The sequence below is a fragment of the Etheostoma spectabile genome, chromosome 19, assembly GCF_008692095.1.
Source record: "Etheostoma spectabile isolate EspeVRDwgs_2016 chromosome 19, UIUC_Espe_1.0, whole genome shotgun sequence".
Taxonomy (NCBI): Eukaryota; Metazoa; Chordata; class Actinopteri; order Perciformes; family Percidae; genus Etheostoma; species Etheostoma spectabile.
In genome coordinates this window covers 8504291-8523577 of record NC_045751.1, presented here as the reverse complement: position 1 = coordinate 8523577, position 19287 = coordinate 8504291, and the positions used below count along the sequence as shown (strand labels likewise).

Sequence of the window (19287 nt, the reverse complement as noted above, 5' to 3'; positions counted from 1 at the left end):
CTGACTAAAGATTACAAAAACTCATCAAGATGAAACCTAAAGGGGCTTACTCTGTGTAAGGGATGTGCGGGTAAAATAGACAGCGTCTCAGGTGGTCTTCATTTCTCCTTTCAGCTGAGGACCTCACAACTTTACAATCTATAGACCCTAAGTCATCTACTGGTGAGGATCACTTACACTCTTTTTTTTTGTTTGTTTGTTTATATAAAAATGGCTGCTCCAATAACGAGTGAGCCATTACATACATTTTTCACAACTTGCAGCTTTCCTTTAACCCATTACAGGACACTCTCTTTGACCTTGAACTCGTCCTTCACACACGAAAAAACAAATTCATGTCATTTTCAAGAGCTAGAAAGGTTGATTTTACAAAACTTCATATTTGAACTCCTGAATCTCTCATGTAAGACTCATATTGACTGCCTCGCCTCCAAGCCTTGACAGAAGGTGAGCTTTCTATACAGAAACCGGTCTGGCTTTTCATTGTTTAGTCGGAAGAGAGTTGTAGAGGGAGTATTTTTGTCAGTATTACACTATGGTGATGTAATCTAAAGGCATGCAGCTACATCTCCATTGAAACAATTAGATTCTGTTCATCATTCCGCCCTAAGATTCAGACTGAGTAAGTTATAATACACACCTCTGCGTTCTCTATAGTAAGGTTGGCTGGTCCTCTCTTTCCTTGGAGCAGTTCCTTGGCACTGTTAATTTAAAGCCATTTTTTTTTTTTTTTTTTTTTTTTTTTTTTGGTTTTTTAACCCCATCCAAAAATGGTTTTCCCCTTTCCCCCGGGGAAATTTGGTCGGGGAAAAAATTTTTTTGACCCGCACTGAGCCGAAACAAACTGGAAAATTTCCCCAATTGATTTTTAAACAATTGTGTTTAACCCACTTTTTAAATTTGCAATATTTTTTTCATTTTAATTTGTAATTGCTGTAGTTTTGTTGTGATGACTTGGGTACCTGTCATGTGTGAATATGGGTCCACTGGTTCAATTCATATGGCCATTTTTATGAATGATAGGTGTTTTTTATAATTTTGTTTTTTTGACAAGCATCTAAAAAACAGCCGTTTGTTAATGAGCACCGTTCTTAAAGTTTCAGGTTTGGTTTTTGGGTTTTTTGAGATTTGTTGTAACTGTGTCCTATTTTTGGATGGTTTTTATTACCCAGGGGAGACATCCGGACGGGGAGGGCTAAACAGAAAAGACTCCCATCTGATTTCTGTTGTTTTTTTATCTGGGTAGGATCTCTTTCTGTCTCCCAGGGCGCGTGAAAAGGGGGCCATGACGTCTCAGGGGGAAAGGAGGGGAGCTCTTGACGAGAGGAACGGCGGGGCCAGGGGGTGAAGTGGGGTTTTGGGGCTGAGCATGGGCAAAAAACCAGGTAAACAAACATCAAAAAACCACAGCAATTCATCAAAAAAATAGAAATAGTTTTTTTTCGCAGAAAAAACAGAGGTTTTCCATGTGGGGTTTTGCTTTCCCTGCTTACCTTATCAGTAAAGATGGAACGTTTAATTCAGAAAATGACACTTTCGATTCAGATTTTTTTGGGTCATGATTTTATTCAATAGATTTTTTGAATCAAAAAAAATTCTTTATAAAAAAAGAAGAGTTGAAAATTTTCCCTGTATTTTGTACCTAGATAGAAAATAGTTAGTAGATAGATGAGAGAAGATAGATAACAATTCAAATGAAGTTATTTGTATTTTAACATTGCTATGAGTTGTTGTTTGTGAGGGGGGTAAGTTTCTAGGACTTGAACCCCCCTTTAGATCAATAAAATTCATCTCTATCTTCTCTATCCTCATCATCGCTATATTGGTTGCAGCGCCCTAATAAAAAAAAAAAAAAAAAATAATATATAAATAACCAGTATGTATTTGGGTTGTGGTTTTGATAGTTATATGTTTTGTATGTATTTTTGGGTATATATATTTTATAAAAATAAAAGGGTGCCAAAAGTTTTTCATAAACAGTAAGTGATAAAAAGAGGGAAAAAAAAAAACATGTTTGGGAAATTTTTTTTACCCAAATTAAAAAATGAGGGAAAAACCAACCTTTAAGGACACCAATTTTCTTTGTGAATGAATAACGTATGTAAATAAATAAATGTTCTTATTAAATACAGGGGTCATAAGTATACATACCCCTATGTAAATTCCCATAGAGGCAGGCAGATTTTTATTATTAAAGGCCAGTTATTTCCTGGATTCAGGATATTATGCATCCTGATAAAGTTCCCTTGGCCTTTAGAATAAAATAGCCCCACATCATCACATACTCTTCACCATGCTTAGAGATAGGCAGGGATACTTTCTATAAAATCATCATCTCAATGCAAATCAAACCAGGTATTAGTCTAACTGAAATAAAACCATGCCTATCTCTAAGCATGGTGAAGAGTATGTGATGATGTGGGGCTATTTTAATTCTAAAGGCCAAGGGAACTTATCAGGATGCATATATCCTGAATCCAGGAAATAACTGGCCTTAATAATAAAAATCTGGCCTGCCTCTAGGGAATTAAACATAGGGGTATGTATACTTATGACCCTGTATTTTAAATAAGAACACATTATGTTATTTACAATACGTTATCATTCACAAAGAAAATTGGTTGTCCTTAAAGGTTGGATTTACCTCATTTTTTAATTTAGGTATTAAAATAATTTCCAAAACATGATTTTTATTCCTCTTTTTAGTCAACTTAAGCATGTGTATGTAAACTTGTGAGCACCACTGTATATATATATATATATATATATATAATATATATATGTGTGTTGTACATATTATTATTGTTTTTTGGGGGGAATTTTTTATGAATTTATTTTGGGAAACCCGGGTTTGAGCTTTAATAGCGATTTTAAAGGAAACAAAAAATTTTTTCCCCACCCCTAGTAAAAAGACCGGGGGCAAAAGCCCAAAAACATAGGGGGACACATGGGGGCCCACCCATGTTTATTCCCCCCTCTGGGTGCCCCGGATTTTAAATTTCTGAAAAAAAGGGGCGCACCACTCTGTTGTTGGGTTTTTTGCGAAAAAAAAGCCCCAAAAACCCGGGGAAACAGGGAAAGAGTTTTGGGGGTGGGGAGCTTTTCCCCGCCTTCTGAAAATTTTCTCTTGTTTAAAATAAAAATGGGGTTTTTTTTAAAAGGAGTTTTTTTATGGGGAATGAAAAAAATTTTGGTTTAAGTTGTCGGTTCAAATTTTTTGACTAAACCTGGAGGGTTTTTCAATCCTACCTAAAGGGATCTTTAACAATCGGGCCCCTCACTTTTTTTAAATTTGGTTATGCCCCTGGGCAACAGCTACTAATTTTAAGAGGGAAAAAGGGCATGGGGAAAAGCTCTAGTTGTTCACAGGGGGGTAACAGCTACGCCTTGTGCGGGAGGGGGTCGTGGTGGGGGTAGGGCGGGGTCGTTCCCCCCATCGGTAATTGGAAGGGAAAACCCGTCCCCCACCCAGGGATCCAGGAGCGGGACAAGAACCCCGGGGGAAAGGTAAAAGCAGGGGAGGAGTTACCTTTCCTTTCTTTCTCTTCTGTGGATGTAGAGATTGTTCTTCTGTTTACCAGTGTTTTCTCTTCTAAGGGTTTCTTATGTTTCTGGAACACGTGCTAATTTTTTAAGTCAGGCTACCTTTGGCTTTATGTCCTCCATACACATATGTAAATACATGTGTAAATGAATGGCAAACACGAATAGAAGCAAAGAAAAATAAATAAAAAAAACTTCAAAGATGACATGATGAAACTAAATAAAATCCCAAATTTTTGCGACAGAGAAAGGGATTCTTTTTGACAGGTGGTGTGTGACAGGTGGTTAAAAAAAAGATCAAATAAATACGACAATACCCTGAGAGGCCATACGATAAAAGTGAGATTTAAACATTACAAAAGAAAAAGAAATGAAGGGCCATTTTTGTTAATTTGTGGGGTTTTTGGTGTGATCCTCACAAAGAAAACCTTTCATAATATTAATCCAGGAGTGTATGTAACGTGAGAGAATATAAAATGTTGAGAGTGTACCTCTGACTCTGCTTGTGCAGCGTTGTTGGGACGTGGCTCTGGGGCCCCTGAAACAGATCCCCATGAACCTGTTCATCATGTACATGTCGGGCAACACCATCTCCATCTTCCCCATCATGATGGTCTGCATGATGGCCTGGAGGCCCATACAGGCGCTCATGTCCATGTCTGCCAGTGAGTATCTAGCACGTCATTAGTAATTAGTATTTTTACCCCCTGTGTTTTTTTCCACATCATCTGGATCAGATACTGTTGTAGAATCAGTTTTATAGTCCGCTCACATCATGTTCAGTTCTGTTTCCTGGCCCCTGTTCATTCCGTTGTGCGCTTGTGTTTCAGCCTTCAAGCTGTTGGAAAGCTCCAGTCAGCAGTGGCTCCAGGGTCTGGTCTACCTGGTCGGCAACCTGCTGGGCTCGGCGTTGGCCATCTACAAGTGTCAGTCAATGGGACTGCTTCCAACGCACTCTTCTGATTGGCTGGCTTTCATAGGACCGCCTCAGGTAAAGTGTTGCCAACTGTCTGTACCCATCTCCCTCACCGTGTTTATTCTTCTGCCTCTATATAATAGGGGGGGGGGGGGATCTCTGGGCACCTCATGATTCAATTCCAATTCAGAGGCCAACGATTTGATTAAAAACCAGTTATCGATGCATCTCGATGCGACAATTGTTTTTTCATGTAAATCTGAGTTTGTTAGATTTTGACAGTCATGTTTAAAGTTGGAGGACATGAAACATGAGGTGGTCACATGTAATGGGATAAAGTAGATGAACAGCCTTTATGTGTTTTGCCTAATTATTTTATGTATGTATTATAATTATTATTTATTCCTTTTTTTTGCTTTTGGACATATTTGTGTTTTTTTTACTGCACTCTTAAACTCTAAGATAATGTCCATCACCCCATCCTTTTTCAGTCACTCTGTTTTCTGATTTGTACATGTCTGGAGACAGTAACTTTAAAATAGAAATCACAACACATTATTTATTTTTTTATAATCGATTATTAACTATCCACGTTTTTTTTTCCCTTTTATTTTCTTTCTAGTAATGGCCAAACACAGACTTGATTTAATCACTTTCTTTTCCTCCCAACAGAGGATGGAGATCATGGGTGGAGGGATGGTGTTGTGAAAAGGACGCAGACTACACATACCAGATTTAGATATTTACAGATGTTATATATTGTCCATTCTAATCTATGAAAGCTCACAACAGATTTAACCCCTTGTAGTGGCATTTACAAGACATCTGTCTTATTTGCCTTTTTTTGACAGAAACATTAATATGTCATTACTTTATGCTGCTGCTGGGCTTCATGTTCACACCTCTTTTTTTCCTTATTCATCTGTTAAAGGGTTAAAAGCCAGCAGATCATCATGTTGAACTACGGTTTCTTTCCAGTTGAAATAACAGTTTATTTATGAGGTTATTTTACAGAATCATCATTAAAACAGAACTTTATCGATGTATTGCTCCTGAAAATGGCGGTAACCGTCTGTAAAGCATTTTAATTTTGTCACAAAGAAAGTCTTTTTAGGTTTTGTTCCCCTAGACTAGTTCATCTTCTTTTGTTTCTCAGTTTGTAGTGACACACATGATTTCAGCATGCTTGCCAGCAACATTTACTAATATGTTTTAATTTATGAGTCGGTTTAACTTGTACTGATTTGCTACATGAACATGTTCAATAAATGAATAAATTCATAATGGCTAAAATAACATGCTTTCAACTATGTCACTATATGTGTTGGATTAAAATTGTTTTTTTTAACTTTTCGCTACAGATTTGATGGGACATATTTTAGTTCATTCTGTATGTTATGTACTTTTTATGTCCCATAGGGTGTGTCAACATCCCACTTTAAAGTACATTATGATCATAGACATTGCCAGGAATCAGGCTCAGCCAACATGCATCTACAGTAGAGAACGTCAGCAATGTAGATAGAGCAATCATTTTAGGAAAATATGAACTTGTTTGCTCAAGATATGTGTCACAACCACAAGAAAACCAAAGATAACATGATTTAACAATTCAAATCTTGCAATATGACATGATAAATCATAAGACGTGGTTGATTAGAACATGTTCTTCACAAATGTACTGTTTAAGGTCAGATTCTCTTTGATATCTGGAGGTTTAAGGCCGTCGTGGGTAGCGCTTTACATCAATGTGAGGAATAATGTTGACAGTATTTAATGCTGGATTAGCCAAAAATAGCCATTTTGATTGATTGATTTCAACTGACCAATTGTATCAATATTTCTGTATTTTATCCATCCATTTCAGTATGAAATATAACTAAAGTTACTAAAAGGGCATGGTCTTGAGTTGAAATAAACAAGACAACTTGTTTTGCCAAATGTAGTGTGTGTGTGTGTGTGTGTGTGTGTGTGTGGTGTGTGTGTGTGTGTGTGTGTGTGTGTGTGTGTGTGTGTGTGTGTGTGTGTGTGTGTGTGTGTGTTTTTTGCAACCGCAGCAACACCCTGCTGTGAGAAAAAAAGCAGTCAGGTAGGGTGGAGGGGATACTTGAGAGGCGAGAATCAGAAAACTTGGACATTTACACAAACTGACCAACATTCCTAAACTTGATAGAAACGATCAAGGTCTGAGGTTTCTAGGTACTTTCAACCTCTCATTTTATTTTTTTAATACCTAACTCTCTGTATTCAGTAGTGGAGCATAGGCCTTTGTTTTCTGTGTGCCTGCAGGTCTTCATAATATGAAAAAAACAAATATTAATTGTATCAGTGTTATTAATGTGTTATTTTATGTCAGTTGATGAAAGATTCATAAACAAATGTGCGTGTATGAAAATGTATCTTGTTAATTAGTTTACAGGTATTAGCTTTAAGGAAAGTGAACTGATAATGTCATGTTCAAGGGCTTTCTTTCAAGTCATTATAATCAGAAACCTCAAAATAATTACTTTCTCAAAATGATGACTCAGTATCTCTAACGACTTGTTTTGTAAATGACTGTATGTTGAAATAATGGAAAGTTCTGATAAAATCGACTAAGTCAATATTTTGGAATACTAAATCACTTGGAGATAGTCATTATGATTAGAAACTAAGTCATTATTTACTTACAGGAGTTGTTGTTTTTTATCACATTGACGGAAATGCTTCCATGGCATTAGTGTTTTAAAATAATGAGTTATCTCAAAACTAATTAGCCACTTTTATCAAAATATAGACTAGGCTACTTATTATTTTGAGAAGGTTTCTTATTATTTCTAGATACTAACTCAACATGATGCCTTTTTTGTCATCACGTTGCCGGAAATAGGCTTCAGTAAATTATGTATTTAATTATTTTTTTTTGACATTTCATCGATAAGGCTTCCATTCCAAAAAAAGGTCTTGGAATGTAGTTTCGGGGACCGGTTAAACTTGCCGGTCTGACCCACACACCTACCCCTGACTCGTAGTGGGCCGGGCACATAACGTTAGCCCATAGGCTGGACAGTGAATGGGCGGCACAGGTTGGGAGGAGTGTATTCAACAAATAAAGGAGGGCCGCTTGTTTGGTTCGCCATGTGTAGAATAGAGACCAGAAAACAAGTTTATTTTAAGTTACCTTAGTGACTACTAGTCGACTTTTTTTGTTTTTACCTGGAGTATTTTCAGCCGTTGTTTTTACTAAACGTTAGCTAGCGTTCCATTTTTAAATCTTACTGCGCGAGGCGAGACATATTTAACGGGATTTTCAACAAAAAAAGTGCGGAGCTGTCAACAAAAATTGCCAATATTTATTTCTTAAAGAACTTTTTCTCTAACCGATAAGGGCGTGTGTATTATTTTTTTCTTTTTTAAATTCTGAAAAGTAGCTTATTTGTTAGTTGAAGGTGTCCGTCAGGTTTGCCCCGTCGCCATGGAGAGGAACGAATGTCACTCAGCAACGCACGAGTATCCACATCCGTTTCTATGCCAGGTGAAGCTGACCAGAGCGCAGAGGATCAGGGTAACTCAAATTAAAGTCTCTAAATATTTGATTTCATGGCTGAAATGGACACACTGGCACTAATTCACAGCGAGTTTTAAGTTCAATAGCGACAGAAGTCCAAATCATTTGACTGATAACGTTAAGGTTTGAGTTTGTCCTCAAAGCAGACTCTTAACTTCTAAACACCGACTCCTAATGTGCTTGAATTTAATGGCAGTAACGTTAGCTAGCTAGTCATTGAGATAATAGTGCTACATTTGGACTCTGACTAAACTAAAAGTTCCCTCTGGTCATTTTTATTTCTGCCTTTTTGCCTTTATTTCTGTTTTCCTTTTTTTTTTTCCATGTGAGCTTCAAGAGAACAAAGAGTCTTTCAAATTTCCCTTTCTGACTGTGGTGCCTAAGCAAAACAGCTAAGTCATAAATGTTTCAGGCGTAGACATGACAGATGACTACAACGACATAAATACCACAACATACCACAGAGTTACATAACTCTAAACGCGAGTAGCCATGCCAACATGGCTGACATTGGTTTCATGATGTTTTATAAGAATTTTTTTTTTCCCATGCTGATGCAAAATTACATCTAAACCACTGAAATTGATGTCAATGCAGTAAACTGTCTGCTACATTAGACAAAAGACTGGAGTCAAAGTCAATATATAATCAAATACATCAGAAGTTACCACAGCTTTGTAATGTGTTGAATCCATAGAAAATTATAAGAAAGTCTACTGTCAGTGTTTGAACATCACCCATGTTGTGATTAATAAAGGTGTGCTACAACACAACCCTTGCAGACCCAAGTTATGCTTTAAATGTACCTTTTTCTCTTCTGGTCCCTAGGGCATCATCCTGGGCAGCATCCTCTTCCCTCTCCGCGTCACCCTGGCGGCTCTCTTATTCATCATTATGTGGCCTTTTGCCCGGCTGCGTTTCGCCGGCCTGTCTGATGAGGAACGCTCTCGCCCTGTCAAGGGCTGGAGGCTGTGGCTCCTTCACCCGATCCTCTGGTGGCTGAGCCGAGCTGCCTTCATGATCCTGGGATTCCTGCGGATAAGGGTCAAAGGTCGCAGGGCGGACCTGAAGGAGGCGCCGGTGCTGGTGGTGGCGCCTCACAGCAGCTTTCTGGACATGCTGGTTCTGCTTCCAACCCAGCTGGCAACGGTGGTGTCACGGTCGGAGAACGCCAGCCTGCCGGTCATAGGAGGTGAGGGGCTGTAATTCAGTTAATCAGACACACACAGAGACTCTGTGTAGAAACTGCAGTTGGATCATCTAAACAGCGCTGACACTGCAGACAATGAATGAACAACAATGAACCACATAACTGTCATTTATCAACCCAAAATACAAAAGTTTGCTTTGTTACAGCCTCTCTAATTTGAGCATTTGCTGCTTGTTTTCTGATTAGTGGGAGTTGATTTGACAAATTACTTGGTGGTGTTTTTTAGTTCAAGTTCATGTCACCTTAAAAGCATCAAAATAGAGCTGTAGCTGTAATAGAACCCTTGTCGGACAATCGATGAGTCCATTGACTGGAAAAAAATCTTTTCATATAGGGCTGGGTATTGTATAGTTATTTGCAACTGGTACCGATACCTATATTGTGTCTTTGATGCCGTTTCCTAAACGATACTTTTTTCAATACCAATCTTATGAAATCCATTTTAACAAAAAGAAATGACAGCATTAACCATCATGGCACAAATCTTTTCATTAATTTTTCAGCTCCATCTACATGAGCTTGTCTTGTGCGTAGCGTTTTATATCATATTAAACTGAATATCTTTGGGTTTTAAAGCTATAGTGCATAGTTTCTGTCGCCTCCATGAGGAATTCTAAGCAATGACAACAATACTGTTGGTGCCTCCACATGATACAAGCCTTCCGTGATTGCGCACACACCCCCACCCCTCCTCCAAGCAGTTACTAGTAGCCAAGGAGGACACGGAGGATTAAAAAACATGATGTCATTATCTTCACTCGAGAATCTGCACAGGAAAGTTGCCGGACAATCTTCTGAACACAGCCTTACTGAGAAATACAGAGAGAGTGGTGTGGAGCTGATTCATTCTTAATTAGCTTTGTAGCAACTTACTTGGCAACGGCTTGAATGTAACGGATGTTCATTAATATCAAAAAGTTATGTACTAAAGCTTTTTTATAGACTTTTTATAGACAACACCTTGTACCTTGATGAACTGGGATGGAGATTTTTTGATTAATTGATTCATCAGGGAAATAATCTGCAGATTAATAGATAATAGATAAAATAATCCTTAGTTGCAGCCATACGTTGAAATTCCTTAGTTTGACAACAGCTCATTCCTCGTTTTTCTTGTTGTAACTGAATTATTTCTCTCCTAAAAACACTGAATCTCTGAAGGATACCAGTGGAAAAAGAGAAATGCAAAATGATTTTTGGGAAACATTTCAGAGTGACCGGATGACATAATGTTTTACCAAATTAGTTTTTAAACCGGTAGGCACAGTGCAGCGGGCTCATCAATGGGAAATCTCAACTCGGGTTGCCAACCTACAGGATTAGGCAAACAACCAAGAGCAATATTTAGAATAGAAGGGTGTAGGAGTATGAAAGTATGTAAGGAAGGCAAAAGATAAACAGGACAAGTGACTCACTCTTTTGGTTCTAATCTGCTCCGCCTGCTTTGGAACTTCCTGTCTTGCTTTCTTGGCCGACTCGTTCTGGACTCCTCCCTTTGGTTCTGGTTCTGATTTGTCTGTATGTGTCATGTGTGTGTGCGCGTCTTAGCCCTGTTGGAGTTCAACCAGGCTGTACTGGTGAGCAGAAAGGATCCAGAATCGAGGAAAAAGGCAGTCACACAGGTCACAGAGAGGCTGACCTCTAATGGCTACTGGCCTCAGGTGAGATGCTGCACCTTGTATTTATATAATTAAAAAGACAAAGATACATGATTTGCTTCCATCTTGAATTTAATCTTTCAAGCATCAGCACATGTAAACAGCTGATCAAGATTACATCGGATTCATCACAAAGAAACAGTTGATCAAGATAAGATAAAGTCTTCGGGATGGAAACTTTATCTGCTACATTGTTAAAATATTGCAGAATGTCACTTGAGAAACAAAATGTGTTAATTTTGAAACCAGTGTATAATCACAGAAGGCAGATTGGAACAAAGATACATTGTCAGTAGTAGGATTTCTTCTAGTTTCTTTGATTTCCTGGCTCTGACGGGCCATAAATGTCAGCACAATCCTGTAAAATCCCCTGCTGGGATTGCACAGGGTTGCAGCTGCATGTCTCTTAACTTATAAATCACGTCTCTTAATGGCTAGATGCTGATGTTTGCTGAAGGCACCACAACTAACGGCAGTGCTCTTATCAAATTTAAACCTGGTGAGTATGCCCAGTGAGTCCCATCTGGTTTTTCTTGATGTCTGACTTGGCACACGCTACAGTCCGTTCACTGTCTGTACAAATGATGTAGGAATGAGAGGATAAAGGGCGTAGCAGCTGATTGTTGTGCTACTGGAATAGTAATGTTTCCGTCTTCTCTGTCAGGCGCCTTCCTCCCCGGAGTCCCGGTCCAACCTGTTCTCTTGCGTTACCCCAACAAGCTGGTGAGTTGATCTGCTAGCTTGTAAAAACATCTCAAAACTGATAAACATGACAGATTTGATACTTTTAGCTGCCGTCTGTCCTGTCAAAAGAGTTGAAAGGTTACATCACCTCATAACTTCACCTCAAAGTTGTTTTTATTAAACGTGACTGAGAAAGGTCTACACTTAAATTTAAACTGGGGCCATGATTTTCTACTCTAGCAAGGTCTCTTTAAAGTTGATATGCAGCTTTAAACAAACAAAAGACTTTTGGTTTTACTGTAGAGAAACTCTTTATTCACTGATTTATAGTATAGTTTATATTAAAGTGTTTCCCTATGCCCCGTGTCCTCTTATAATAGTGTTCAATTCCAAAATCCAATTTCTAGAACATATTTAAAAACAAATATTTCGTTTTATATGTAATAAAGAACCAGGTCAAAAAATACAGCATATGTGGGCTTATGAGTCTGACGGTGTACAACTGCTTAATAGACAGGTATTAAATATCATCCTTAAGTCATCACTCGTTGGAAAATTGCATTCAAATCTTTCCTGGTTCTGTAGTAGGTTAGTCACACATGTCCACCAATGATTTAAATAAATAAATAAATAAATTGCACATCCTGAGTGGGTTAAGAAGGTATTGAAAGAAGTTTAAAGTTTGAATTGCTTTACAGAATGATACCCACAATGTCCACAAGAGAGTTGAGTCAAATGTATTTATAGAGCACATTTAAAAGCAACAGGTTTTAACCAAAGTGCTTTACAGAGACATTTAAAATGCCAAAGTTACATTTCAATGACAAATATGAATTTTAAGACATTAACGGTGAACTTTGTCTGCACATTGTTTACTGTGTGCAAAAGGACTTAAGTCCACACAAATATTAATTTTAAGATCTTAAACATAATTTAAAAGCGAAACTATAATTGATCCGAAAAAAGGTCATTAGAACAACAAACTGTTCTCTTTTTAAAGTTGAGCAACCTGTATTGTATCATAACAAAGCACATACATGGCATGCTTTGTTACTGCAGTTTGTTTTGACACACAGCTCATCTTCATTAGTATCAGTCATGTCAAAGCCCGTCTACGAAAAGCCTGTTCACTCCCTATTTAGCCCTGAGCACTCTCATTGGAATGTAAGGGGCTTTCCGCCAAACACTGTATCCCTATTTAGCCCCATTGTACCGAATTTGGTTGCAGGTGCACCAGAGTTTCACTGGGGGTTATCGCAGGTGAGTGCAAATTGAATGGGACTCTATGGAGCTAGACAGCTAAATTGGTCTCTTTTCGCCTGATTGTTGTTGAGTTTTTGCAACTTCAACATGAATAACAGGTTAAAAGTTGAATGAACAGGTACTTATGTCCTTTTGATTTCTTATAGGTTGAGTCGTTGTTGCCCATAACACGCTAGCATTCTGGTAATGAATGCTGATTGGTTAGTGACGGACTGATTACCAGAGAATCCCGCTTGATGGCATCCGAAGTGGAGCCGGAATGTCTAAGTGACTATTTCGGCTCTGGTCTTTAAAACAGTAGCAAACCTCTTATTAGCATGTGTATTGACAGAGAGAGCCTAACCTGTCCGTTGTGTTGATGCCTCGAAAGAGAAAAAAGGAAGTGACTCAAAGCTTGCCGTAAAGCAGTATTTCCGGCCGATTGGTGTGTATGACGTCATTGAGATTTTAAGACGTTTTAGAACAAAAAACCCACTTTAATAAAATCTAACACATAGTAGGGTGTATTGTCTTAGCCTCCCCTTTTGAATGCAACATTCATATTACTAGACAAAAAATGTTATCCTGAGAAAAGTGCATTTCGAGGGGTATAGCTCCATAGAGTCCCATTCATTCTGCACTCGCCTGTGAGCGCCCCAAATGAAACCGTAACCAGTTCAGAAGCCAGAAGTATTGAGAGAGTGGAACTTTTTCCCTTATTAGAAATGTTTGATCATGTCTTCCTCCTCACTCTCCCCAGCCCACAGATCGGTGTGTACACCACATGGTGGTACAATTGATCAGGCTGTAGCTATGATTTTAAACATGTTGTTATGTTTTTCCAGGCCAGTATGTATGCCTGTCAGGGTGATAGGGGGAAAGTGACAAGAATTAACTTTAAAAAAAAAAAAACTTGCCACAGAGTCTGTTACTAGAGACATCTTTTTTTGGATTGGTCCACTGATTATTCTTTTTCTGGCTCTGCCTCAGAATACTGTCGGCTGGTCGTACAAAGGAACAACCTGGTGAGTTCCTCTGTGATCTCTTATCTGTCTGTCAGCTTAATGTGGCCGTGTTTGTGGGGAAAAAAACCCACTGGATTTCTATATTCTGTAGGCAGGAGGTAGAGTAGGCTTGGAAACATAGTTTAACAACTTCCAAAACTATTTTTCAAGTTTTTAACTCTCTCAGTTGTAGTCTGCTCTTTTTATCCAGAGTAATAAAAAAAAAAACTTTTCAAGATACTTCATTGGATGTAACAGAAGGGATTCAAGCTACACTTTTTTTTTTTTAAGATTTGTCTGGGCAATTTAGGCCTTTTATTATATATGTATATAGGACAGTTGAAGACATGGAAGGGGAGAGAGAGGGGGAATGACATCTAGAAGTAAACCTGCTGGTGGGAAGGTTTTTTTTCTGGAGGGTATATTCAGGGTTTAGCCAGTGTATTGCAAGCCTGAAGGCCTAAATTGCCCCCCCACCAGGCCTAATCTACTGGGAATTATTTTTTTACTGTATAATTGAGACGTTTTTTAATGGTTTTTGAAAAAAAATGTTATGGTTACCTATCAATAAACATGAATTTCTTGTATTAGTTTTTTGCATAGCGCTGTAGTTGGCAGCCGTAGTCACCATGTCAACCTGCAGAAAATTGTTTAAATGGTTAAAAACAAACCTCAGAAATGGCAGTTACACACACTGACGGTATTCTCTTTTTCTACCTAAAATACAACATTGTCTCTTTGTCCGTTAGGCTTGAGGCACTGTGGCACACGACTTCTCAGTTCTACACCAACAGTACCGTTGAGGTAAGACAGTTCACCAGAACATTCACCTCACACATCAACTCATCACAAATATAATAATAACAATACAAATAAAGTTTAGTGTCACATTTTGGGTGTGTTCAGTACACTCTTGCATCACTGGGAGATGTAGTAACAGGTGCAACAAAGCAGCACACTACTTATTGTGGGTGTGATCAGAGACGTGACAGACAAACAGGAGAGATCAGTACTAAATGTTTGTAGTAAATGTTTGACTGTGTGAATATTACAATCCACTCTGTGTTTTGCTCCTTTACTTGCTGCTGTGACTAACTTTGTTGTGCTGCAGTTCCTGCCAGTTTACAAGCCTTCCCTGGAGGAGAAGAATGACCCCAACCTATACGCAGACAATGTTCAGAAACTCATGGCCAAGTAAGTTGCATAATATGCCGTATATATATATATATATTTTACTATTAGCCAGTTACGTATGTTACTATGTCAGGTACAAACGGTATTAATTTAAGATAAGATGAGCCTTCATTGGTCCTCAGAGGGGACATTTAGATGTTGCAGCAGCCCAAGGGCAGAAATCAGTACAGAAAGAGAAAAGGTAATAACAAATAATTATATATAATAAAATTGAACTATAGATGAGGATTTGCTGACTCACATGAAGAAATATTTGTATGTGAGCTGTCACTTGGGCCAGCACTTTTTTATTTATTTAGCAGTTGTCTATCAGATAGTCTATATCCTTGACGTTCCACTTCCAGGATTGCTCCTTTGCAGCAGGAAATTCCGCTTTCTTTTTGCTGGAATTTCAACTTTGGTGGGATTTATGAGGATTATTTTGGACTGCTCCTCAGATCTCTGCAGGGTTAATTAAGACCGCTAGTTAGACTATTTATCTATCCGATCTTGAGTTTTCTCTCGCACAACTATTTTGCAGCGGGTCTGTGTGGAGCTTAGCACCGCCCATGACAATTCTGATGGATTTCTCCCATCCCCGAATACTATGTGGAGTAGCTAGACCCTCCTTCAGCGTGCTTTGGAGGAGGATCTGGCAAAGTGACACTAAAATTAAATCTTTCACTTTGTATTAATTTCCTCCAAAACAAACCCAAACTACGGCGATTAAAAACTCATATTTGGTCACTGAGAGTAGTCTACGGAGTACACTATATATTGTGCGTGCCGTCTAATTTCTCTTTCCTGCTGTGCTTCAGGGCCCTCGGAGTGCCAGCTACAGATTATGTGATGGAGGGTCGAGTTCCTGTCAACAAGATTGGTGGTCTCTCTTTGCCGCTGGAGTCGCCCGCCTGGGAAACGCTCTCGCTGTTGCACAGAAACGGGTATGAGAAAACGTGTGTTCACGTTGGACGCTGGTCTCAAGGCCATTTTATGGTTGTCCGCAGAATCCACGTGTCTTGTGAAAATGGTATATTACTTATGGTATATCATCCTCTCTTTTCTTACCATCTTGGCCTCTCTCTCTCTCTCTCTCTCTCTCTCTCTCTCTCTCTCTCTCTCTCCTCTCTCTCTCTCTCTCTCTCTCTCTCTCCTCTCTCTCCTCTGCTCTCTCTCTCTCTCTCTCTCAGTCTGGGAGCACATGAAGTGGAAGCAGCACTGGGCAGAATGATGGACAGGTGTCAGTCAGGAACTCAAGGCTCAAAGGCCAGTGCAGAGGAGCTCGCCTCCATCCTCGGGCTGACAGACAGGCCGACAGCCGTCACCATCTGTGGTCTCTACTCCAAGGTAGAAGCAGTTTTTTTTCCCCCTTTTGCATTTTTCACTGATGTTTACATCTGTGTTTTTGTAGATAACAGTTACCACGAGTTTACATTCACATCTCTGCTGATTGGTATCACCTGTGACACAGCCAATAAACAAAAGACACACCCGCCAAACGAGACAAAAACTCAAAGCCGTCCCCCACCGTTCCATGGAAACATGTCCTTCAAGGAGGTTTTGAGATTGAATGTTCCCCTGGTGAAGCAAAGTAATAAATGTCCTCTGGAGTTTTATGAAAGCGCATGTTGGATGTTACCACCAGAGGCTTTAACACATAAAACCCTCTTTACCACTCACTCATCCAGTTCAGGAACTGCAGAAGACTGGAGAGTAAGCTGTGTTTAAAGAAACTCAGAGAAATCTTTACAAGTCACTGTTTTGTAATTATTATTTTTTTTTCAGAGTGAGCAAAGCATCACAGTCAATCCTCAGATATTCTACGATTTTGTTTTGAAGTTTTTTAAGAAGCCTTAATAGTGTAATACCTTCTATTATAATAATAATAATAATAATAATAATAATAATAAAAATAAAGAGTAATATAGACCTTCAAAAGATACACTGTATGCATAGTTCATGTCATATTTAAAAACGCAAACAATAGCTCCCATGTCGTGAGAAAGTTTGCAAAGCATCTACTAAAGCGAGCCATATGATTGCTTGGTCCAAAATGACCTGCTGCATTTTATGAACTAGCCAGTCAGTGTAATACCAGTTTCAGTTACAGAAAAAACACCCCAAAAATAAAGTCATTTAAACAAACATTTTATAAAATAAGTAAACCTGTGTCCAAAAACGTGTAACACCACGTGTGTGTTTTGTCTTTCAGGATGAAATTGTGGACCTGAGGCAGATCTATTTGACTCTCGCCGCTGTGTCAGGATTTGTCAGCTTCGAGTCACTGCTTCACACTGGTTTCACTGTAAGTCCTGTTGTTTTTATTTTACAACATTTGTTTTGGACTTGAGATTAAGAACACCTTCACAGTTCAAATCTTTTCAAAATGCTAATGACAGGATGTGTCAAAGACCTCCTCTTACTTGTTTTTCTGTTTTGTTTCTCAGCTGTTTGACAGAGAGGGCAGAGGCAGTCTGAGTGCAGAGGAGCTGGCAGACCTCATGGGGGCGCTGCTAGGGTTTCCTCAGCTGTACTCTGCTGAGCTTTACACACAGGCCTCCAGTCAAGGCCGGCTTACTGAAGGTGAGTGCATATATAAGTACTGAGTTTAGTAGATAATAGGGCTTCATAATATGATAAAAATATCTATTTTGACTGATATTGCGATTGCGATATGATTTACGATATTGAAGGGAATGATCATGTTTGTATCATTTTTCTCATTTGCATTAACTAATATTAAATGTTATAAAATAATTATAGTGTAATTTTTGCGAGGATCCGCACCAAACAAAGATGTTTTCTGTAGTCTGTAGGATAGGATTTGTAGGCCGGGACGTCTCTGCAGCACCACACTACTTCATTCAGAATGGTTTGACACATATTTTGCCATTAACAAATATTGCGCCCCTCTGTGATTTGGATATTGCACTAGTCCTTTTTGCGATTTTGATAAAATTGCGATTAATTATTCAGCCCTAGTAGATAATAATAGAATAACAGGCAGCTCAAATGCCTCCACCAGTGAGTGCTGTGTTGTACTAGACACGTAATGCACCGGCCTCCATTAGACTTTTGTTTGATTTTAGCTTACTGAAACTCATGTGCTATATATATATATATATATATAAACATAATTGCAATGCCTTTTTAAGATCTAGGTTTATTTAGGTTTACTTATATTAGTTAGAACAATGAATATTTTTATAGGCCACTCAGAAACTGTGTCAGAAGATTTTCAAAACGACCCAAAGTAGGCAGTGTCACATTTTTTTTTTTAAACAGATACACTATCCGCTCAGACAAGTATAATGTCGAAATAAATAAAAAACTGCTAAACATCCTTTTGTAGTCTGTTCTGTTTCTCTGAATTGTTCTTTTTCTGTCAGACTGTTTCAGTCACTTGATGAAACAAAAGGGCAACTGATATATTTGTGTTTCATCAGGTGATAATTTAGTGTAAATAGAAAATTGTTAAAATCCTCAATACATCCGCCTTGTTTTCCATAGAAAACCTGATTCGAGTGCTGACGACCCACCCGACCTATCAGAGAGTGGTGAACGAGTGCATGCAGCCCGTGGAGGCGCTGGCCTCCATGGCCCACGGGAAGGCTGTAAACAACAACAGAAACATGCGCAATGGCAACGGATCCCTCTACAAAAACAAAAAGTTTGAATAGGGATTTGTTTGGGTTTCTTTTTTTACGGGATATTAAGTTTACTGACATCCTTGAATGCAGCAACGGGACATAAACACCAGAATAATTATCGACAAAGTATTGTATTTTTTTTTTAAGCCAGTGTGTTTGGATGTATGAATGTATTTTTAAATCTCTATTACTGTGACATTTAACCACAGTCAACCATGCTTCAGAAACTCAAAGAATCAAAGAATAACTTAAATTATGACTACAGTGACTTTCTGAGGTGTGTATGTGTGTGTCCTTGTGTATATTGAAGGACTTGAACTTGTGTTAATGTTTACCATTTTTAATTACCCAAAATGAATCTTTTCCAGATGCTGTTAAAAGGCTGTTACTTTTGTCATTTGAAGCCATAAGATGTCTTATTTATATAATGTATATTCAATGTTTTTTAAACGGGACAATGGTATGTGCAAAAAGAAAACTCTTGTCAATCAAAGTTTAATTTATGTAAATTACTTTTTACACTTTTTGTGAATATTGTTTATATTTAACAATAAATTAAACTGTGAATTCTTTAAGGAATTTTTTGCTGTGTCCTTCTTATCCAGCTGTCCTTTGTCTGTTTTTTTGGTTTTCTAATGCACTTAAGTGTCCTGTCCAGCT

The 19287-nt window shown here is 38.4% G+C and overlaps 2 protein-coding genes across 3 annotated transcripts; both read left to right on the top strand.

Annotated features, from left to right (window-relative positions):
* The first annotated feature begins 3309 nt into the window (after positions 1-3309).
* emc4 (ER membrane protein complex subunit 4) lies at positions 3310-5755 on the top strand. 2 transcript variants are annotated; one of them, XR_004336370.1, is made up of 5 exons: positions 3310-3507; positions 4055-4208; positions 4374-4534; positions 5132-5551; positions 5594-5755. XR_004336370.1 is itself a non-coding variant. In XM_032544018.1 (4 exons), the coding sequence occupies exons 2-4, from the start codon at positions 4097-4099 to the stop codon at positions 5165-5167; spliced, it is 309 nt and encodes a 102-aa protein (XP_032399909.1). In that variant the 5' UTR covers positions 3310-3507; positions 4055-4096; the 3' UTR covers positions 5168-5755. The 2 variants fall into 2 exon arrangements, 1 of the variants encoding a protein (XP_032399909.1); XM_032544018.1 differs by having other exon boundaries at positions 5132-5755.
* A 1767-nt stretch (positions 5756-7522) lies between these two features.
* On the top strand, positions 7523-19200 carry lpcat4 (lysophosphatidylcholine acyltransferase 4). The gene is made up of 13 exons (XM_032543998.1): positions 7523-8003; positions 8835-9198; positions 10765-10877; positions 11313-11373; positions 11539-11597; positions 13791-13825; positions 14554-14608; positions 14916-14998; positions 15796-15921; positions 16168-16324; positions 17190-17282; positions 17425-17560; positions 18488-19200. Exons 1-13 carry the CDS (start codon positions 7914-7916, stop codon positions 18655-18657), a joined length of 1542 nt encoding a protein of 513 aa, XP_032399889.1. The 5' UTR covers positions 7523-7913; the 3' UTR covers positions 18658-19200.
* Positions 19201-19287: the final 87 nt, after the last annotated feature.